The 23,005-nt window shown below is 36.5% G+C and overlaps 1 protein-coding gene across 5 annotated transcripts in view; it reads right to left on the reverse strand.

Moving 5' to 3' along the window:
• Nucleotides 1–1,279: 1,279 nt before the first annotated feature.
• The window catches only part of cpne4a (copine IVa), a 67,685-nt gene continuing 45,959 nt past the window's right edge, over nt 1,280–23,005 (reverse strand). For 4 of the 5 annotated variants that reach the window (XM_051864942.1, XM_051864937.1, XM_051864940.1 and 1 more), the window contains 9 exons: nt 19,486–19,584; nt 17,030–17,116; nt 16,666–16,725; nt 15,446–15,579; nt 14,107–14,161; nt 11,767–11,818; nt 5,808–5,941; nt 5,491–5,727; nt 1,280–2,777 (listed from right to left, as the gene is read on the reverse strand). In XM_051864942.1, coding sequence (XP_051720902.1) covers nt 2,646–2,777; nt 5,491–5,727; nt 5,808–5,941; nt 11,767–11,818; nt 14,107–14,161; nt 15,446–15,579; nt 16,666–16,725; nt 17,030–17,116; nt 19,486–19,584 — 990 coding nt within the window. In that variant the 3' untranslated portion in view covers nt 1,280–2,645. The other variant, XM_051864941.1, reaches the window with a different exon arrangement.

Here is a 23,005-nt window from a genome sequence, read left to right on the forward strand (position 1 = left end):
TGTTTTTGTGAGATGAGTAAATGCAAACTCACATTTTGTCTAGAACTACAATGACCATTATTTTTACACAGCACACACAACGCCTCTGCATTTACTCATTTCTCTCAACATGGGGACAGAAGAGGTGTCAGGCAATAAATTGGAAAACAAAGTAACTTGTATTACTGAATACTGCATACGTATTTGAAAAAGTAACTCAGATATTTTGTAAATTTAATAGTAATGTGTTACTTTACCAGTTACTTGAAAAAAGTAATCTGATTATGTAACTTGCCATTACTTGTAATGCGTTACTCTCAACACTGTTCTTTAGCAAACATTTTTGTCAGTAATTTTGTTGACAAGATTAACACTGCCTATAACTATAACATGACCCAACTGTTGAGATCCAATTATAGTATGTACATACAAAGGCTTCTCTGTGAAACAGTAGATGGTCTTCAGGGGAAAGCTGAAGTCCCGTAGCAGCCGTGTGGGAGCGCAGCGGCTCATCAGAGGTTCATGGCAGGTCTGTCAGCGAGCATTATGACAGTTTGAGGACCCACACACATTGTTGATGCTTTTTGTGTTTTATGTTTGTGGAAAATTGTCCCCTGACATTGCCTATAATGAGCATGTCTAGCGGTTTCTAAAATACAGTTCTCAGCTCTGTGAAGTCTGAAACTGAAGAACTGCCTACTGAAAAGACAAATGGAAATCTCATTAGAAAGTGTGTATCACTTGTAAAAAAAAAATAGGCCAATTTATAAAGTGCTTTTTCAACAGTGCGTAGTAGTCTATCAGTCTTGTTGTTTCCATCATCTTCGATACATAGATAGATAGATATATTTATATTTCCCACCATGGAAATCAAAACAAGTTCACAAAGAGTGATATTGGAAACAATAACACTTATGGACTAATACCTAAAAATTTACATTTTGTAATCATTTACTTACCAATAAGGTCACACTTTAGTTAGGGTCCAATTCTCACTATTAACATATTAATGCCTTGTTCTGCATGACCATATTCTACATCCCTTAATCCTACCCAATACCTAAACTTAACAACTACCTTACTATTAATCAGCAGTAATTAAGAGTATAAGGCAAAAGTCTTTGTTAATAGTGAGAATTGGACCTTAAACTAAAGTGTGACCATATTTGGTAAGTAAATGATTACGTAAATGATTACAAAATGTTAATTTTTGGTGAGCATTTCTTTAATTGATTATCAAAACATCAATTAACATGTTTTTGTTTGGTTGCTTCTGCATTGGTCAAAATCCACACAAAAATTCATTCACACAAACTTTATTTTCAAACAATCTGTTACATCATCACTTAAAACTACCAAAAAATACTTCATTCTAAAGAATTATTTGTGGACAGGTCAGAAGAGCAGCTTCACATGAACTCATATCACTGGCCCCAAAAGGAACCGATAGAAAAAACGAGGCTGGTTTATTATCAACATGCAAAATACAATCATGCATCTGGCCCTGCATCTGCAAAAAAAGAACAAAAAATAGAGAGAAAGAAAGCCTGAATGTCCACAGATATTCTAATTCAAATAGCTATTCATTCTCTAAGATCCAAAATGCTTTACAATGTAAGAACATTACGAAATTTAGCAAAATCTCAATAAACCTTTATATAAAAGAAAACAACAGATAATCCATGTATTTCTTCATCTAATCCCAGTCATCATGCGTAAATTTGTAGAACTTCTTGAGTTTTTGCTTTCTTCATAGTTGTAGAGGCCCGTTCACACCAAGAACAATAATTATAAAGATAACGATAAAGATAAAGATATAGTTCTAAAAATCGCTCTAAATATAAAAGAATAGCACTGTCCACACCACATCTATAACAATAATGATATAGAGAAACGATATCGTTGGGATCACTTTCAGAACGATTTTTTTCAGCTGTTGAACAATAAAACACTGACAGCCAATCAGAATCCATTCTAATTTAAGGGCCGCTCGTGCATTTAAAATGGCAGACGACATTGCGGAGAAGTTATTCGTCGAGATTCAGAAAAAGCCACCACAGGTCTTTTCAATGATACTTTAAGGAAAATGGATATATGGAAAACAATCGAAAGTAATAACAATAAGATCATTATGCCAGGCTAGCAAACAGTGTAACATAAAATTACCTCAGGTATCCAGCGCTAGTTTTGACAACATTGTCTTGCTTCCTTTGAAGTTGCAGTGAAAAAGACTAGGCGTTGGTTTTATTCCACTTCGTCAGCTAAATTCACCGTTAGATTAGATCGATTACACTAGCTATTCACTCGAAACATAGCATGCTGAGGACATCTGCTGGTTAAAGCTGTGTAAATGCAACAAGAACAGAAAAAACATGTTGTACACACTTTGAAACCGCAGCGCGTGAGCTTAGAATAAACAGGCTGTTATCGTTCATGGTGTGGACGCACATATAGTTATCGTTATAGTTATCTTTATAGTTATCGTTCTTGGTGTGAACGGGCCTTAAGTTTGTACATGTACACATGTACATAATAGAAACGGTAGCATTGCAACACCTATGCAAGCCTCACAGGCTACGCATGCAAACAAAACAAAGTAGAACAGGAATTAGGTTTAAAATTCACAGAAACGTGCTAGTTTTTGTAACGAGCGATAGCTCAGGGCTTCAGTGACCAAACGTCCTGGAAGACTCATAATCGCTGGGGCACTTGGGCTTGATCCCTTTGCTGTTGTAATAGTCCACCACCTGGTTTGGGACTTCGGCTAAGACACTTTTTGCCAAAGCAGCAGGAGAGGCCTGAGAAGAAGAACAGAAACAAACATTTGCAGGGCCATTTATCCATTTCGCCATCTGGTCCTGCACTAATGATGTGTGAAGATACTGTACTTGCTGAAACCCACATGCACAATGATGAAAAACATCCTCAAAAGTGACTCATGTGACTCAAACCACCTCGAGGAGCTGAGAGGAAATCAGAGGATGCCCACGTCAAAGGAGACGTGGCAAACCCCTCCAACCCCTGTTGGCCAATTAGATGGAGAAGAGAAGATTCTCAGATACGGAGACACGGCTGAGTTGGTGTTGTTTATCAGGGGCCATCAATACAGTATATGTCTGGAAAGAAAACAAGCCTTGGCACTTTCTCCCGAGAGGATCCCAATAAACTGTCACTTTGGCTTGTATAGACACTGTCACATTTAGGGACATGCCAAGTCAAATGTATAGATTCATTCATTCTGTGTTCTGTATGTTGACTGTTGTAATATGTTTAATATAGATATTATATAGATATTATAGGCACTACCATTTAAAATATTTTGATGGTCCACTTTAGGCATTTTAATAACTGTACGTAACGTTTCATGTCAACTAACTCTCATTAGAGTATTAGTAGACTGTCTGCTTAACTGCCTGGGGTCGGCAGTCACGGCGGCGATACCACCTCGTTTTTTTTCTTACTAGTGCGAAAGAGACTCACAATACTCTGTCGATTTTGGACATACAGATAAGAGTTATACATCATTCAAAACTGTGAAATGTCTTCTTTTATTTGTGTAACTCACAATAAAATCAAAATGTTGTGCTTATTCTTAAGTTCTTTATTCTAATCGTGTTATAGACTAGTGTCTGTGAATATTAAACTTCAAAAAGACTGTCTGCTCTCTGCTAACACTTTATTCTGACGGTCCCCCAACAGGCATTCTACTGACTATAAGTAACTCTGCAAGTACATGTCAACTTATTCTACTAACCCAAACCTTAACCTAACAGTCTACTAATACTGAGAGTTAGCTGACATAGTTGCAAAGTTACTTATAGTTAGTGAAGTAAAATGTCATTCATTCCTGTGATGGCAAAGCTGAATTTTATTTTCAGCATTAATACTCCAGTCTTCAGTGTCACATGATCCTTCAGAAATCATTAATTTTCATTTAACATTTTTGTGGAAACCGTGAAACTTTATTTCTCAGGATTCTTCGATCAATAGAAAGTTTAAAAGAACAGCTTTTTTAAAAATTAAAAATCTTTTGTAACATTATAAATGTATTTACTGTCAATTTAATTCTTGTTGAGTATATATAATTTCTAGATCATTAAAAAAACACAACCCTCTATACTGGTTTGTTTCACTCTAGTTAGCCCACTCGAGAGTCAACACATTTCTCTGCATTCTGTGGTTTGTTTTCCACCAGGGACCAGCAGTAGATGTGGTAATTAATGGAGCAGTCAAGCTAAAGGTTATTAGATTGCTCAGAGCCTGGGTGGGAAATGTGAGACGGAGAGCGAGGAGGAGGAAGGAGGGAGTAATTAACCAGGAGAGATTCTCCTTAGAGGTACTTCAGACATTCTAAAGATGCTGGATGAAAACCTCTGCATAGCAATGCACTGATTAAAGGGCATGATCTACAGTTTAGCTGCATGTATAATCATTTTAACTTCCAACTCCAAGTAAACGGAGCTCAGACGTGGTGCATGAATAGATCTCTTTAGCTCTGAAACATTAGTTACTCAGAACTAGTAAATAGACATGATCAACATTTGCTATTCCAGTGATTTGAACCTTGATCCTGCTGAGGGTGTCTCTTATAATTCAAACAGTTCTCAAGGACATCGCCATCACACTGGACCTTTTGCGATAATACTAAATGCATTGTTGTTATTGTTAACTAAAGCTGAAACTATTAAAAATCATTTTCGTGAATTGAAATAAAGCTGAAATAAATTACAATTATTCAATGAAAAACTTCAACTTAAATGAAAATTGAAATAAAATGAATTAAAATAAATAAATAAAATGTAGGCTAAAGTACTCAAATTACGAAAACTAAAACTGAAATAAAAAGCTAAAAAGAAATTAAATTAAAAAGCACATAAAATAATTAAAACTTAAAACAAAAATTAAAACTAAAAATATATAAATAAAAGCTCATTTAAAATATTAATAAATAAAATAATAGTAAACTTTACATAAATAGTCACTTTTCACAAATAAGGTACACTTCACTAAAAAAAGAATTAGATATCTTAGATAACTATCACATTTTTATGTTTGCTGTGAAACTACTAGATATAAACTATTATCTAAAAAAAAAAAGAATCTGGTATTTAGCTAGTTTTAAATGCATTAAATATCTGCATCGTCCCCTTAGAAGGGGAATTTTGGCCTGTTCCACCTTAGAGGTCTTGACCTTCTCGACTGTATCCAACAGCTAAAATCATGGGTAACACTTTATTTTAACAAGCTACTACTATGTACTAGTAATTATGCATAATTTCAAGTAACTAACCCTAAACCAAAACTTAACCCTAACTCTATAGTAAGTACATGAGTAAGAACAATGTAACTACATTACCCTAAAATAAAGTGAAAAGAAGTCATGTCATCATTTTGCAATTAAAATATATTCTTACAATTGTGACACCCTGAACATAAAGTAACATAATTTAGGAAGACAAGTAATCACTCCCATCCCACTCAAATTCTTATATAAACATGATGTAAACTCACATGTTTGAAGTTACGGAACGGCACAAACTGTACGATGTCACGCAACACTGGTTCCCCTTTAGGTGAACGAAGGATTCCGTCATCACCGTCAAGCATCTCCATGTCAGTGAAATCTGCACTTCCAACTCCCACGATTATGACAGACATGGGCAGGTGAGAGGCGTGGACGATTGCCTCTCTGGTGTCCGCCATATCTGTGATCACACCGTCCGTCAGGATGAGCAGGATGAAGTATTGCTGCATCAAGGCAAGAAAGGACAATTAGAACGAGAGAAACTTTAGAGATGAAATAGATGATGGAATAGAAAAACACGTACCATGGCCTCTTTGGTGTGCATTTCCTCAGAGGCAAAGTTGGCCACTTTTTGGATGATCGGGGCAATGTTTGTAGGACCGTACAACTGAATCTTAGGAAGGCAATTCTGGTAGGCCTCTACCACACCTTGGATACCTGCAAAGATTAAGAAAGAAAGTCTGGAGCTGTTTGGAGGTTAGTACATACTACTGCTAACTAAATACCAGTGTTATTGTCGTTAACAAAAAAAAAAAAAAAAAAAAGTACACAAAAAAAAATTTAAACTAAAACTATCAAAAAATATATTTTCTTTACTTTGAATAGACCGAGTTACAATAATATATATATATAAACTTATTTTATTTTAGCTAAACTATGTTTCTCGTTTTCATTTAAAGTGTTAGTACTAAAATAACTAAAACATTAAAATGCAAAATGCAAACAGAAAATGCAAAAATAAAATTCTAATTCAAAATACAAACAAAAACTACAATAGTATATCAATGATACTAAAACAACTCTTGATAATTAGTGCTAACGATTTTATTTCTCTTATATTTGACAGGGTTATTATAGTTAACTAAAACTAAAACCATAAAAAAATTTTGTTGCTTAAAATAAAATAAACGTTAAAATAAATGTTAAAAAATAAAATAAAATAAAATAAAATAAAATAAATTTGTAACTAGTTGCCAGGGCATGTAATAAAAAAATAAAAACTATACAGACATATATTAAAAAAAACAAAATTACTAAAACTTTAAGTAAAATTAAAAAGAAAATATAAAAATATAAAATATAAAATTAAAAAACTAATTTAAAATATTAATAAAAATATAATAGTATCTCAGTTAAACTAAAATAACACTGATATTTAATCTTTTTTTCTAAAGATTCTGCATGGGCTATGTAAACTTATAAGCATTTTAAAGGACTGGAATCAGTGTCAGTGAAGACTCAATCTCCGCAATGAAGCAGTAATGCTGTTTACTGACTCGGTGAGCATGAATCATAAGGTCAGCCTGTCTTTCCTCAACACGTCTCCAACTGTTTCATTTAATTAACACCTGTGAGCTTGAACACGCACAAACAGGGGCTCAAAGGTGAAAGCATGCCATGCTGTGCAGCGGCAGAATTAAGATAAGAGGACTTTCAAACTGGAGATCAATGGACATAATCGCATCAGTGGCTTCCCCGCAAAGAGGAATCAAAGATGCTCTGGACCCTAATAGACTCTTCAACTTTGACACACTGCACTTTCTCTTTAAAGGATTTGTCATGCTGAAGACATTAAAAGGTTTGAATTAACCTACTGCTGACGTCTTTTCATCATAACACCTTCCAAGTCTTCATGCATCGTCAGTGACATGAAATTAGGCCAATTCACACTGCTGCTGTGAGAATGTCTCACCCTGTGATGTGCATGTGGCCTTGTGTTTACCTGTGATGTTAGTTTCATGAATGAAACTCCACCACCCTTCTCAAATAGAAAGCTGTAAATGTTGTTAGATGTGATATCACATTGGGAATTCCACCTAGGACAGGTGAACCGTCCCACAATCGCTCAGGGAAAACCACACACACATTGCAGAGTGTCAACAATCAGCTAAGTGAGCTCTTTGCCTTTTCACCCCATTTCTAATTACAGTCTGCGGTAATTGCTTTGGCCAACAAAACTCTCCTCAGGGCAGTAGCTTGTGTGAATGTGTTCTGGTGTGTTTCAGCCGAGGAGGACTACCAGGAAAAATAATACATTACATTAATCTCAATGGCAGTTGCTTGGCTAGCGCATGACCCCCAGAAGTGTTCCACATGCTTGATCATGGGTATTCTTGTGGCCTTGTCAGAAATTTCATATTTATAAAGCGACCAAGTGGGAAACTCTGAATTCTAGATGATACTGAATTGAAAGGGGCATGTCAATGTGAAACATGTCAGCACTTGAAACATGTCAGCAAGTGCCTTGAAATGCGCAGCATTATTCAATGTGTTGATGTAGTTTCCACTGAAACAGGAAGACAGGGCGGGACATATCGAACAGCTTGGTAAAGCCACAGATTCCTCCTAATCTCTAACCGTTTCTCCTTCTAATCTCCTCCAAATCACTTTAAAATACAGCATTCTATGCAGAATTCAAATGGGTCCAATACATTTTGTCGTCTGCGCAGACTCGCACATATGATCCGCTCTGTGCTATTGTGTCTCTGAACCGGAGCAGACTGTGCACGCTTGCAACAGTTCGCATGACACTTACATGAAACCAGACTTCATTCGCCTCAATGGAAAGCATATTTACACTGTCTGAATTGTTCCCTATCCCCCATATAGTGCACTATGTGCCATTCACCATGTAGAAAATAGTAAATGTGTGAACAAGTGACTGATTTCAGCCGCAGCTTCAGCGTCTATTTATAATGTAGGGTGCGGGATGCTTCAGATTCTAGAAAGCATTTAATTGGACAGAAAATCTGATGAGAAGCTGAAGTGCAGCATGATGTCATCAAAATCGTTGATCGTTGAAGTGAGAGAGTTTTGAACTCTTACATTTTCTAAATACGAATTTTGTCATTGTTTTGGAGCACACTAGCTTATAGATAACAGTAAGTCTAACATATTCATACTAAAAGCCAAAAACACTTCAACTTTGATTTCATGGCGACTTTAACACAAGGCAACCTGCCAAATGCGGGTGGATTTCAGCACTTCTAGCCACTTTGGCGGGTTGAGTTTTATCTGAAATAATAAACTAAGTGCAATGTAAGTGCAATTGTGTTGTCACAAATATCAAATTTTTAGATACATATCAATACTGAAATATCTGAAACGCTTCCAATACTCATTTTCTGGAGAATAGATACACAATACCAGCTGCGCTTTCTCGTTCTCTCATTTCTCCGACAGCGAGTTGACACACAAATATAATACTATTGTATAATAATTGTATTATTGGTGTTACAGGACTTGAATTTCGGCGTGGGATTGCACGTATTGCACATAATTTTACTAATTTCCACAGATTTTGTGCTCACACCCAAAGTGCGTGCACAAAAAAACGCCTCTCAGTACTAAATAGAGTTATTTTTCACTGCTTATAAAATAATGCCAAAATGCTAGTCTTGGCAAGTAAACAGTCAATTATGTTTTAAGTGAACATAAACAGTTGAGAAAGAAAACGCATGTGTATCGATGTCAAATTGTGGCCACTGAAAATGCTGAGTGGCTAGTAACTTTGGAAAACCACTTGCCACAGTGGGTGGTAAGCAAAAAAGTGAATGCCAAACCCTGAATAGAAATGAATTCTTTTGTGAAATAATTTGAATTTTTCCTGCTAAAATTTCAATATTAAATATTAAAATTTCTATATTAATTTCAATGTTATAGACTAAAAAGCGTACAGAAACCAAATGTAAAGTAAATAAAGGTTTGCTTTATACAAGATAAAAGTTTTTGTTAGATATATGCATAAATACAGTAAGCGACAGAAATTAAAATAATATATTAATGTTTAAAAGTTTGGGGTCCAAATTTTTAAAAATAAATTAAAGGTGCAGTAGGTGATCTGGGAAATGGTAACGTTAGCCTGCTAGCATTGAAAGCATACGATCCCACCCTCCCTGCAAATTGCTGTCCAAAGCCACGCCTCCTACAAAAAACTGAACGCGCACACACAGACACACACACACACACACACACACAGACACACAGCTACTCTTGGCAGAGCGTCACCAGAGGCGGCATTAAACTACCTCATGTCTCGAAGCACATAACATTACAATAATAATGAACGTAAACAACTTAGAGAGCTTGTACCTGACTGCTACAGATTAATTTCGGTGTTGAAATGATTGATATGGATATGCATAATTCCGACTGACTGACAGCTCCGGTTAGAACATCACGGGTTGCCATCTCTTATTTACAGTAGTTATGGCGTGAACGCAGCATAAGCTTATTGTTTTGATCTGGTAGGAACTGTAAAAGATGGCTGCTGTTTGTTTGCAGTGCTCTGTGACTGACAGCATGAAACATGCTGATGACGTATGATGTCTGCGTGAACAGGGTGTGTGGAGATAAGAAATGTTTCTTGAGCACCAAATCAGCATATTAGAATGATTTCTGAAGGATCATGTGACACTGAAGGCTAAGTAAATTGCCATCATGTGAATAATTTAAATACATTTCTATTCAAATAGAAAACAACTATTTTAAATTATAATAATATTTCACTATATTACTGTTTTACTGCATTATTGATCAAATAAATGAAGCCTTGGTGAGCATAAGAGACCTCATACCAGCCTAAACTTTTGAATGATAGTGTAAAAGAAATTAAATATAATAAAATGATAGAAAACTATTGTATTATTATTTCAACTTAAATGTGTGACTTGAATATGTGACATGTTCCTTACAAAAAGTAGTGGCAGAATTCAATTCAGAATTCAGAATGCTAACCAGTCAAACCTTGACCCCTTGGTTGTAGCAAGATGTTTACACTGCTCAAAGGTCTAAAGATGAGCAAAACTTTTTAAAAGCTTGCCATTGCCCAAAGAGTGCCTTTTGAAGAGCGAGAAGACTGCAAATTGGCCTCTTTCATTGAAAGCAAACCTCTGTGCTCACTAGACGCCTCGCCACAGCTTGTCTACAATGGGCTGTCAATATTTAGAAAGTAAAAATTGTTTATAATTGCACACCAATGTCATTCACCCGATCCAAGCGCTCTGTGTGTCTAGTCCAGGTTTGTTGGAACCGCATTACTGTCATGCTGGATTTTCCAGACAATACCAGGGCGTAAAGGTGCGCTCTCTGCTCGGGGGAGATTGGCTGGCATGTGTCCTGGTGGGGCTGTGAGCCATTTGCTATTCCTGGAAGAGACAGGCCTGGCTGGTTGATCAAAAGCTCAGTGGTGTGTGCTCATTCTGGGCGCCACCCTGGTGTGTCTGCGCTGATAGAGGTGGTGCAGAAATAGCAAGGGAAATTAAATGACACCAATACGCTGGAGCAATGATCAATTTATCCTGCTCATGGCCGAAGACAGGGATGATGGAAAAGCTAAGTATAAAACAAACTGGAAGCAAACTAAATACAAAATCCAATAATTTGGATTCTGACCTTCTCTAATCTGGAAACTTCTGACCTGACTTTTACGGTAACACCATGCCCAAGAGAGCTAGGTTACATTCAAATGCATAGGTGGCTCGGCAGGGGCTTTCTCACAATAACAGAATTATCATTTATATTACTTTACTTTCCCATCTGTTTCTGTATTTCTAGCACTCATTGTTCTCATATTTTCATCTTTACATTCTGATAGGAGCCACCCTTTTAGGAGACGTGAGTTTCAAACTTTAAACAGGTTGTGATTATGCAAGCCTACCAAGACATTACATTCTAAAAACAACCTTGCTTTTGCAGCAGAGGGCAGTAAAATAAAATGCAGAGTGTTAACAAATTGCAATAAAATATGTAAACATGTATCCTACAATCTTAAATAATGCCCTAAAACCCTGTACAGGAAGTTCTGATCTAATGCAACCATTTAAAATCATTTCACCAGGTTTTAAAACATCTGGTTTTGTGCTGACAGTCATTCTTACCTGCTGTCAAGACCCAGAGAGACTAATTATTAGGGAAGGGGAGGGTGTGATGATGACATCATCCAGGACTCCCTCCTTCAGACATTCCCCTCAGGCAGTATATTTTATAGCAGCATTAAACATTAATGTGTCCACCTTTGTCAATAGCATAGCTCTGTAATTCAGCTTTGCATATATTGATCTCCTTTGTGTGGGGTGACAACACTATACTGAAGGGCTGTTTGACTTTGCCAGTGTTATGTTGAGGCTTTGAGTAGTTCAGTCCCAGTGGGCAAAGGTCACTTGGGGAAGTTAATGGATCTGCATTGACTAAATAAATTAAAAGAAATACAGTCTAGAATGGATACATATATGAAAAGTATTGGAATGAATGCTCTATCATACCTGCACATTCTGGGTTGTCCTCGTTGAAGTTTACTGCAAAGTCATGTGACACCTGAGAATTAAAAAAAGAAAAGAAAAAAGAAACAAAATTCTTATTTGTGACATCAATAATGTACATTTCAAGAATAATTCATATCACACAGTTGTTAGTTCCTTAAATTTGATTGTCTGAGCAGCGTTCCAAGAGTGCTATATACAGTCAGTCCATCAGCAAAGGGACTTTCTGCAGGTTACATCGATACACCAGTACGTGGCGACAATTCACGCTTTTTTATGAGTGAGTCAAACAATCACTCCTTCATTCAAAAACACTAAGCCCCATGATCTTCCTCCGAGTTCACATTTTTTGACGTAATGTGCTTTGACTGTCGGATAGAAGTCTGCTGTGGAGCTCACAGGCTTGGCAAAAGTGTGCATCAAGGGTACATATCGGCCACAAAGAGGGCGCTCACAAGCACCCTTCTGAAACCTAAAATGACAAATGGGACACCCTACGGTCTTGTGAACTTTACGGACAAGCACAAGTCCACAAATCCACAATGGCACATGAAGTGTGCCATTTGAAACAGGACCTAATAAGCTTTATGCCTTAATGTTAATCACATTAACAAACAGGAAAACAAGTCTCATTGTATACGCTTGTCGGAGAAAGTGTTAACGGCAGTAGTAACTGATGGCAATATCTATGGGTTTTTAAGGTAATCAGCAAACCTAGTTAGTTCTTTTTATTGATGGCGTTTTATTCTATTTAAATATCTAAATGTTAGTGAGAAGGAAAATAAAAATAAAAACTTTGAGATATCAATCTGCATATGCGATGGACATCGATTTTTGTCATCTTTGCTCGCTCCTTTAAAGGTATCTTGAGTAAACGGGAATTTATTTAACAAAGCACACACAAAAGACCTAACCGGAAGCAATGCAACCTGTTTTACAAAATACAGAAGTTCGTTGCACATAACCCCCATTTATTCAGGAACTAAACAAATAACTGCTTTTAAGAGTGTCACTGAATCATTCACTCAACCGATTCTTTCAAAACACTGATTCATTCAGGAATGAAACACACCATGATGGGAAATCTAATTTATCACCGCAAACCGAACAGTTCTTTCGGACGGTTCGTTTCAGTGAACCGGTTCAAAAATTGGTTAATCAGTTCTTTTCACGTAATCACGTAATTCTCTGTGTGTGTGTACAGTCAAACACATTAAAACCACAGGTAGGCACATTTTTATATTAATTTATATTATGTTTATTGTCATCAATCTTACATTCGGTGTACTGATGACTCCAGAACTTTTGAGATCAGTTCAGTGTAATGTCAACTCTAGAACTATTGAAATCAGATCCAGAATGGTTAATTGCAAAAAAGATTTAGCAAAAGCAGACATTATTGTTTTAGGAACATATTACTTTTAAGTCTAAAAATTGGATACATTTGAGAGACCAGTTCATTAATCGAGTCGCTGCTGCCTCGAGATGCGAACTGTTTCAAATGATTCAGTCTGATTTGGTGAAATGGTTCAACCTGTTCACTGAATAGAACCGGTTTGTTCAGAAGTTCGTACTTTGTGTTGCTCGGATAACCCAGTGTTGATCCTGTTTTTGCTTCGTTTGGGACTATTTCAGTTGGCAAAGCAAAAAATAGACAGTAACAGGCAACGTGTTTAAAACATGAATTGCTCAATCACGCAATCTTACTATTGGTCTGAATATCAGCAGCATTCTGGAATACTTGATTCTGATTGGTCAGTTTCTACATTTAGTGGTCAAATATTTTATATAGTGACTGCTAAATAGTATAGTTACCCAAGCATCTGATTTCGTTCATAGCTGTGCTAGTTTCATATCTCATATCACATTCTCACATAATAAATCAAAATTAAATGAATATTTAATATAGATTTATATATTTATCTGAAGTCAGTAGTAGGATAATGCATTCAGCTGGTCAATATTGCTGGTCAATACCCCCTTCAGGGGGATTCAAGACCCCTCACTTCATGTTGTAAATAAACACAAGATTTTCAATAGCAATGTTTGAATACTTTAAAGAGATTAGTCTTTAAAAGACTTCTTTAAAGAGAAGTCTGGAGTGAGGACTGCACTTCCAGCTATTCAATCTATCTAATCAAAAACTCTTGAAGCCTAAGATAAATATAAAACACTCTCAGCTCAGCACAAAGGCACATTATCTGTCACAGGGAAATTAACCTGCTGATATCAGTTCATACATTACTCCTGCATTAGCCTAGTTAGAAGCATCGCTCACTCTTCATCCCATTAATGAAAAAAACCCCACTGTGCCCCAATCGCTATAAATGCTAAAAAAGTTACCTTGAAGTCCGGAGGTATTCGAGCACCAAAGCCAAACGCCGGGAACATTTTGTCACTGCACGGAAGTGAAAGCGGACAGGAGATTAGAGCTAGCAAGAATTGAGGATCTTGGGGATTACATACCAAATTTCCCATCCTTTATCAATGGGCTCTGATCACTACTCATTTGCAATGGACACAGATTTGCATAATTGTTATTGTTAGTGCCTGCCAAACCAGCATGCGCTGTGATTTCAGATTTCATCCCAACCAAATGGCCTGATGGATGTGTATTCATCTTGTTCTGGAGTGAAGCCATAGCTTGACATGGTGCTGGAAATGAGTTTTTGAATGACCTTTCAGAGAGCTGAAAAAGCAGCTCAGCTACAGTGGTCAAAAATGCTGGGATTTAGCATGTTATCCAAAGACTTCTTCAGGTTTCTAAAGAATCAACTGTTGACATGCAAAGGTCACAGGTCTAAAAAAAAAAAAAAAAGGTTTGGACTGCCTGTCCAAGTGTAACTTTCACCTAGTTTTGCCTTTCTTTAATATATCTTTAAAACAGGCCTAATCTGTGAATTACATATTGCACTGTTTCTCCTGCGGAAGGCAGCAGATAAGTAAATTGGGATCAAAATAAAGTAATGTTTTGCAAAAATTCCAATTAACATATGAAAAAGTGAAAAAACATAAATACATTTTTTGTGTGTTCTGTCTTGGTTATGTCACTAAAACTGATTTTCTGTTTAATCTCTGAAGTTTAGGGCATCACATATCTTTATATCGACTGTGTCTGAAACTATAGGCAGCAAGTCAGTCACTGACTTAACAGACTTTGTTTTGTATGAAGGTACCTCCTAAGGAAACTAGTTTCAGACTGGCCTCCAAGGCACCATAACATCATGTGTAAGGAAATGTATGACCAGCATACTGCCATCTTTGCTCCAGGGCTTTCAAGTTTTCACAAAAAAACTGGTAAAACACCTACTATCCTATGAAATATTTATATATTTCTTGTAAAAATATTTTTTGGTCAGAATACATGGCTACTTTTGAATGACTGTCAATGGAGAATGATGCATCCACATCTACAAGGTTTTGGAACCATGCTAACCAATCAAACTTTGAACCTTTGATTCATTCACTTTACATTTTTTTGGACAGCTTACACATTCACTTCATCACATACAAAATAAAACCCCAATGTTGGGACTCTACTTTACTCACTATACTGTCAAAATACTGCACTCTCTGAGAAAGAGAACTTGCATATGTGTGAACCTAAACAACTGTCTTGCGAAAAAAGTCAAGAACCTAGAGAGCTGAAGTTGGGATTTGATTGGCTGTTCAGCCTGCTCACCTGTCATAGTCTTGGCAAATCTCCCCCACTGCGACTAAAGCTTTCAGATACTCGTTAGGCTGGTAGGGGTGGATGTAGTGTAGCGAACAACTGTTCTTCGGATCCCCATTAGACGCTGTGAAATCAATCGCTACCTGAAAAGACAAGCAGCAATCAAAGTGGAGCTTTGACTCTAATTACTTAAAATGTATACACCACATGTGGAGAATCTTTACAGAGCGCTGTTTCCTAACGGCATTGACAAAGAGTAAACAGCTTGTAGTACAGCTGTAAAATGCATGAGTTTAAGTAGGCGTGGGACTATGTATGTACACAAAATATACTTGGCTTGTATAGTTAACGTTAAGTATACTTCATAACACAATATTCCCAATAATATATACCGAAAGAAATGCACCAAAAGTCAAAGGTTTGGATACAATTAACTGTTTCATTCATTCAATCGAATTGAACTACATTTGTCACAAATTTATGTTGACATAATCATATAATTCAATGATTCAAACAATTAATTAAAGGTTGGTGCTTTTGTCAATTATAATTTTTTTAATCAAATTAGTAAGTTCACAGGTTGAAGTACAGTCCACGATTATGTTATTTTTCAACCAGTGAACCCCAATGGATTTTAATTCATTTTAATTAATTCATTTTAATTAACCCTATCCCTGAAAGTAAGATCCCTCTCCTTAGTAACAAAATTTTCCATTTTAGCAGAAAAGGTTTGTAAAAAGCTGGAGGTCTACCATTATGCTTTCCAGACAAATATCAACACTTATTAAAACTGCATGTTATATAAATTCATAAAACAAAAACAACCAGAGAGCATTTTAATTGAAACTAATTATAAAACCTTTCAGGAGACCTTACATGACAACAATTCAGAAAGATCTTATAGTGACAGATGATAAAAAATAACGAAACACTACAGTGCACACAAACGTGTCATGTGAAAATAAGCAGGTGAGACAATTATTATTTTATAAATTATGCAAAAACTGAACATTTAGAATGACACTTTGTTTTTCCTGTTCCCATTAGTATGTACTTGGTAATGAATAATAAATCATGAGTGCTCTGACTAAAAATAACATAATTCATTAAACAAAGCTGGCAGTTATGCTAATGTCAGAGAAAACAAATGATAATGGATTATTAGTTTTATTGATATAAACACAGATAAATTAACTAAGAAAACACAAGTGGTATCTGCCTGGACTTACTGTAAACTGTATTTGGCAACCTCCCATGATGTAGTCCAGAAAGGAATGCATCTTAATTATCTGTAGGTATAAAAAGGACAGGTTATCATGAATTCAAGCACTTTCATGCTGCTATCTTCTTCTCGTCACTTCTAATTTATGCCAACTATGATCAAATTCAGTGGCCATTTACAGAGCTGGGATCTCACATTTTAGCCGGATGGAATGACTTCTAGCTGTGTGAAGTTCCCACCTCCATCTACTGTAACCATCAACGCCTCTGCTGACAGTGTGACACTGCCGCTTTTTGAAATACAGGGCCTACGGGGAGGAGACAAGGTCCAGATGTCCTCTAGAGAGCATCGTTTTATGATGAAAATATTACCTTGCACTGATTCAGAATGACAATCCCAGAGTTCTTGTAATTCTTCTTCTTGACTTTATATTTGGGGTTTATGCATTCCCACTGGACCTGTCATTGTTTAAAAACAAAAAAACAAAAAAAGACATTAGCTTTCCATCAGTACGGATTGGAGTGGGTGATCAAAACAGCCTGGACAATGAAATAGCTTCATTAGAATGTGTGAGATGGTGCATAATCGCTTCCCATTGGAGCACCAAAACAAGTGCTCCAGTAGACAATAGATTCAGAAAACAACAATTTTAGTTATAATAATGAAGAATGATGTCAAGCCTGGAAGCGATGTTCTAAAATAATTAGCAGAGTCTGGTATTGATGCCTGCGGTACTGAGATACCAGCCCAGAGCGTTCGGGACTTCACAAGAGAACGAGGTGTCATCCAGCTGTAGCTGTGCATTTTAGCAGACTTACAATTAACTGACAGCTTAAAAGACAATGGATTATTGTTTTCAAAATCAGAAAGAGATGCAGTCTTAATAAAGTCTTTAGCAGTAATTGTTAATCATGAAGCCATTTTTAAAACAAGTTGCACATTGTAAACTGTTTAACAGGGATGCACAAAACACTCTTTAACACCTTACACAGAAAAAAAACATCCTCATTATTGATTATTAAGGAGGATGCGTTTCTTTTTGTGTGAATTTTCAACCTTAAAAATGGCAATTATCCAGTTTGCTTCCACTTTCTACACAGCATAGTGGTCTGCAATAAAGCACAAACTACAATTTACAGTAGTGCAGAATGATTTAATGGACACTTAGAGCTCTAACAGGTGCAGGACTATGAACTCTGATGTGATGCTTTTTGTGTGTTTACGTGACATTTAAAGGCACAATATGTCATTTTTGCCGCTAGAGGTCGCTTATTCAAAACAAAGGCATAGCTTGATGACGCTGTGAATGAGAGTGGAATCATGGGAGTTGTCGTCCTTAGCTCCACAGCCAATGGAAAGGAATTCGACAGACTCAGGCAGAAATCATGTTCATGGATGAGCTAATGTATTAAAGTTTTATTAACATTACTGTAGTATGAAGCAGGGCGGGCCGAGAGCCGTGGGAGCGGAACGAGTTCGCTAGAGCGAATGCTAATGAGAGATACCTGCGTAACACACCAGTCTCGAGTCCAGCCTTTGTTATGCTTATGCTGCAGTCAGCTGCTTCCACTCTTTTCATTGCATATGTGGGGTAACGCAGCACTGTTTTAAATGGTTAAAATACATTTGAGTGTTTTGCAAGTTATTTTATAACGTGACACTGTGTGCGTTCGCTCGGTAGCTGGTATGAGAGACTTGTTGCACTATGCAGTAATCTAGATCGATATTAGAATATCATATTTAAATAAAACCTGGATGACTTGTGTTGCTAAATGACAAGCAATTGATTATAAAATATATTGTATGATTGAGAAAGCTCTCTCTGATTGTGCTATGTTAGCCACTTGACAAAATAGTGTTGAGGTAAAATAGTGGTAAATCAACAAAGCAAGTGATTCAAACAATAAGACTAACCGTGTTGAGCTATATAACAATGATTCGTTTTCTGTTGATAAATGTATCCAAACAGTTGCTCACCTGTCTAATAAAACATAATATATTAAAGTGTCTTTGGTGATTCCATGCTTTCTACGGAATAGAAATAGAGGGTAACGTGGATATGACATTATTGACAGGCGACGCAATGACACTGTCCATTACACTGGTTAAAATAGCTCTCTGGATTTAAACATTGTTGGAAACCTTTGGGATAATGTAAGTACACAAGTGAACAAAATATATAACTTTGTTCTAGTGTTTTTTTGATATTTTAATCTAAAAATCTTACATATTGTGCCTTTAAAGTGTAAAGCAACATGCTGTTTTGCAACACACTTACAGAATAGCATTTCAAAGTCATTCCATTAGTTGTCATTAAGGTTTAAAATTATTCTAATTATGCAATTATTCCACTGAAAATTCCATTAGAGCACATTGTTCATTTGCAGCCAATCATGTTGAGATTAATTGTTTTTTATGGTATGTGTATGTCAGGTCCTTCTTTAAAACAATTTGGTTTCAAAGTCAGTCTGTGTCTCTGTCTGTCTGTCTATCTATCTATCTATCTATCTATCTATCTATACAGCAGTTCAGTTCAGTTGAAGTAATTACTTGAGGTAATTCTCTACAGAATCTGATAAAGTACAGAAGAAACTAAACTGACTGTGACCCACATGAAGATCTCCGCTTGTAACCTCATTTCACTTTCATCTTTCACTTTTGCTGATTACTCTTTGAACCAAACTAGTTCCTACTCATCATTCTGTTTCAAATAAAGCCAGTTGGATTTAAAAAGCTGCTTGGTTTGTAGATGATGTTCTCTGTGTGGTGGATGTGAAAGTGCTAAAATAAATTGCAGCAGTTTTTTATAACAAGTTTAAAAAGTTACCTGTCTTCCATCCATCGCTGATCGCATCTCTCTGAACGTAGCTTGAAACTCCCCTATGAAATCGTGCTTTCCATTCGAGTCCCAGTCCCACACTGTACACTGGATGTTAAGGAAAGAACACAACAGGCAAAAAAATTAAAGCAAACAACAGATATTAATAAGGCATTTAAAGCCCCAGATCATGATCTTAATCCTTGAAATCGATTTCATTTAAATTCCAGATAATAAATTAAATACAAAAATATCACTAAAACCTATATGGTAAGTGTTTGTCCAGTGGTATGTTGTTCTTGCATGATTTATCGTCTGCTTTTTTCCATTTTATTGTATTTCTTCTCTCTTCACACTCCCCACCCGCCTCACATACATACATATATTTGTTTCCTCTAGCTGAGTCTAGTTTGGATACTATTTTTTTTTAGCATTCCTCTGGAGCAGAAATAAAAGATATTCTGATGGATGTGCACATCATCTACTCTTGTTGAACCCACTCTGTAGTTGCCTACATACGGTCCACAGAGAGTGCTGAACACCAGATATGTCTGGAACCCGAACACACAGCATACAGATCTGGAGCAGACTCACCATCACTGTGCCCCATGCATCCATGCATTAAACATAAAGTGACATGACAAATTAATTAAAGTTTGATGGTTTTCTGCAATATTCAGGACAACAGAGGGTTGACTTATATAATGTTGCTGTAAAAGATGAAACCAGAACATAGTGTGGGTGCTTTTCATTCACACAGGACTCAGCTTGAGCAATTCAGTTACCACATTATTATAATTTTATGATGCAAGACGGAAAACAGTTGGACAAGCACAGATACTAAACCTAAATTTTTAATGTTAAAGGAGCTACAGTATATGTAGAATTCAGAAACCTGTGTTATTAGCGACACCGGTGGCTGTTAAGTGAACTGCAGGCAGCAACTTACTGGTCGTGCTCGTGCACACGTAACATTCAAGAGACTGAACGTGATGCAATGCCCCAATATATTTACAGCGAAGTTCTTTTTCATTCTTTACTTAGGGGTAAAAAGAACTTGGAAATACATTTGCATCGATATACTGTTAACAAACATCCCGACACTGCCCAACATCCCTGTTTAGATGAATATGTAAATATGTATTATGCGCTCTCCTCTAAATAACAAAATAAACACAACAAAAATGACCGGTGAGAAAGCAGCAGTTAAGAAAGCATCTGATCATAATGATGTGGATATATTTGTACAAGCTCTGCAATTCACCGGCATCATGTGGACAGATGAGGTAATTAAAATTACGCTGTTATGATAGCTTGATTAAGTATATTTAAAACAATAGACTATATATATCTGGCTATGTAAGACTATAGTTTAAATTAATCCCCTTTCTTTGCATGACACAACATTACAGTAGACTACAGAATCGCTCTAATGAGTGCACGTAAACATAACATCATTTTGATTTTCCTGGCAAAAACGACCAGAGTCCTTCACATAAAAATCAGTCTACAGGCTTTCATAGACAACCTAGGAAGTCAGAGAAGGTCTTGTTTTTAAGTTTCGCTACAAGCTGTTCACACATTGGTGAATAAAAATAAAAACGCGATTAATTTGTGAAAATTCTTACATAGATATAGCCTCTTTAACGTATATTCTTTTATCCCAGCAATAAGACAATTATAACTAAGCCATTTGTAGCCATCCGACCAGCTTAACACAGCAACATTAGACTAATGCAGTTAGTCGGAGGCAGAACTATTTGTATGTCCAACCAATGGAAGACAAAGGCCCTGTCCCAAATGGCACACTTCTATGCACTTTCGGTCTTGTGGACTTACAATGGCTGCCGTGTGCGCGTGTCCGTTAAGTCCATGAGACCATAGGGTGTCCCATTTGTCAATTTTAGGCTTCAGAAGGGTGCTCGCGAGCGCCCCCTTTGCGGCCGATATGCACCCTCGATGCGCACTTTTGCTGAGCCCGCACTGGTGCGAGCTCCACGGCAGACTTCTTCCTGACAGTCAAAGCGACGTTACGTCACGAAAGTGCGGACTCGTAGGAAGGCCGTGAGTGTTTAGGGTGCCATTTGGGACAGGGCCAAAGTGTTTGTGATAACTGTTTGGAAACAAATATCATGTCATATCATGTCATTAGTGGCAGAGAAATTACACACTTCAGCTTTAAACTAAAGAATAAATACATTTTTAAATCATCAAAAAATAACTTCATTGCTAAGCCATTGAAGGCAACTTTGTGAGAGTTTTGATGCTATAACATGCTGTATTTATCTGAATTTTTGAAAGATTATACTTCATAATACTGTAATTTGCAAAACATTTAGGGGACAAAAACTAAACTGTAAAATTAAGCAGTAAGATATGAGAGGACACAACTAATGGTAAAACATTTCAGTTGTGATATTCACAGTATATTCATAAATAACTCTATGCTTTATAGTTCTAAAATGCATAATAACTATACATTTTTAAATAAATGCTAAATTTGTTAAACCAAGAAATACCATATATGCATGTAGAGAAATCATTTTCAGTCAAAATATTACTAAAATTTCAAATAACTGTTTTCTATTACACTAAATTAAAAGTATTCCTGTCATGACAAAGCCGAATTTTCAGCAGACATTACTTTTATTGTCACATTATCCTTCAGAAATCCTACTAATATGCTGATTTAGTGTTCAAGAAACATTTATTAAGTTTTCATTGTTGAAAACAGTTGTGCTGCTTCATATTGTTGTGGAAGCCGCATGCATATTTGATGAATGCATGGAAATTTCAAAAGAATAGCATTTAATTGAAATAGAAATCTTTTGTAACATCATAAGCATCTTTACTGTGACTTTTGATCAATTTAATGCATGCTTGCTGAATAAATGTCTTACTGACTCTTGAATCTTGGTAGTGTATGCTATATAGTAAGCACCTTCAGAAAATGACAACTAATGGACAACCATTCAAGTTACAGCTGTCCACAAGAGGAGACATACAAGCAATATACTCTTGTGTCTTGGTTCCTCTCTGAGTTTGCTGACGTTTTATGTTTACTGGATTTCTGAACCACATTAAGAACCAAACAACTGATGTACCCGGTAAAGACTGGGAATGTAATGTTCATTAGAGATCTCTCTCAAAGTGTCTGGTTCATCATTTTAATTGACTGTTACTCTGTTAGACAGAGAATGAGATGTCAGTGTACACAACAAGAAAAATGAAATCAAAATGCTTAATATTTCATTAGCCCACAACAAATACGCTTCACTGGAGTCATAATAAGTCCTGTCAAATATCGGCAAGATCCAATCAATCACAGCCATTACGAATTAACCACACGGCACCCCTTAAGTGTTCAGCAGAAGTTCTAAAAGGAAGACACGTTTCCCACACTAAGTGTTGTTGCTCGGAGTGGTGAGACGGCAGTGCTCTAATGGACTCATAAAGGGCAGGTCTGGGAATGGGGTGAGCTCCAGCTGTGAGCTGGGTTATGTCCGTGAGTGATTTTGCAGATGGCATG

This window comes from Ctenopharyngodon idella, chromosome 16 (assembly GCF_019924925.1).
Source record: "Ctenopharyngodon idella isolate HZGC_01 chromosome 16, HZGC01, whole genome shotgun sequence".
Classification (NCBI taxonomy): domain Eukaryota; kingdom Metazoa; phylum Chordata; class Actinopteri; order Cypriniformes; family Xenocyprididae; genus Ctenopharyngodon; species Ctenopharyngodon idella.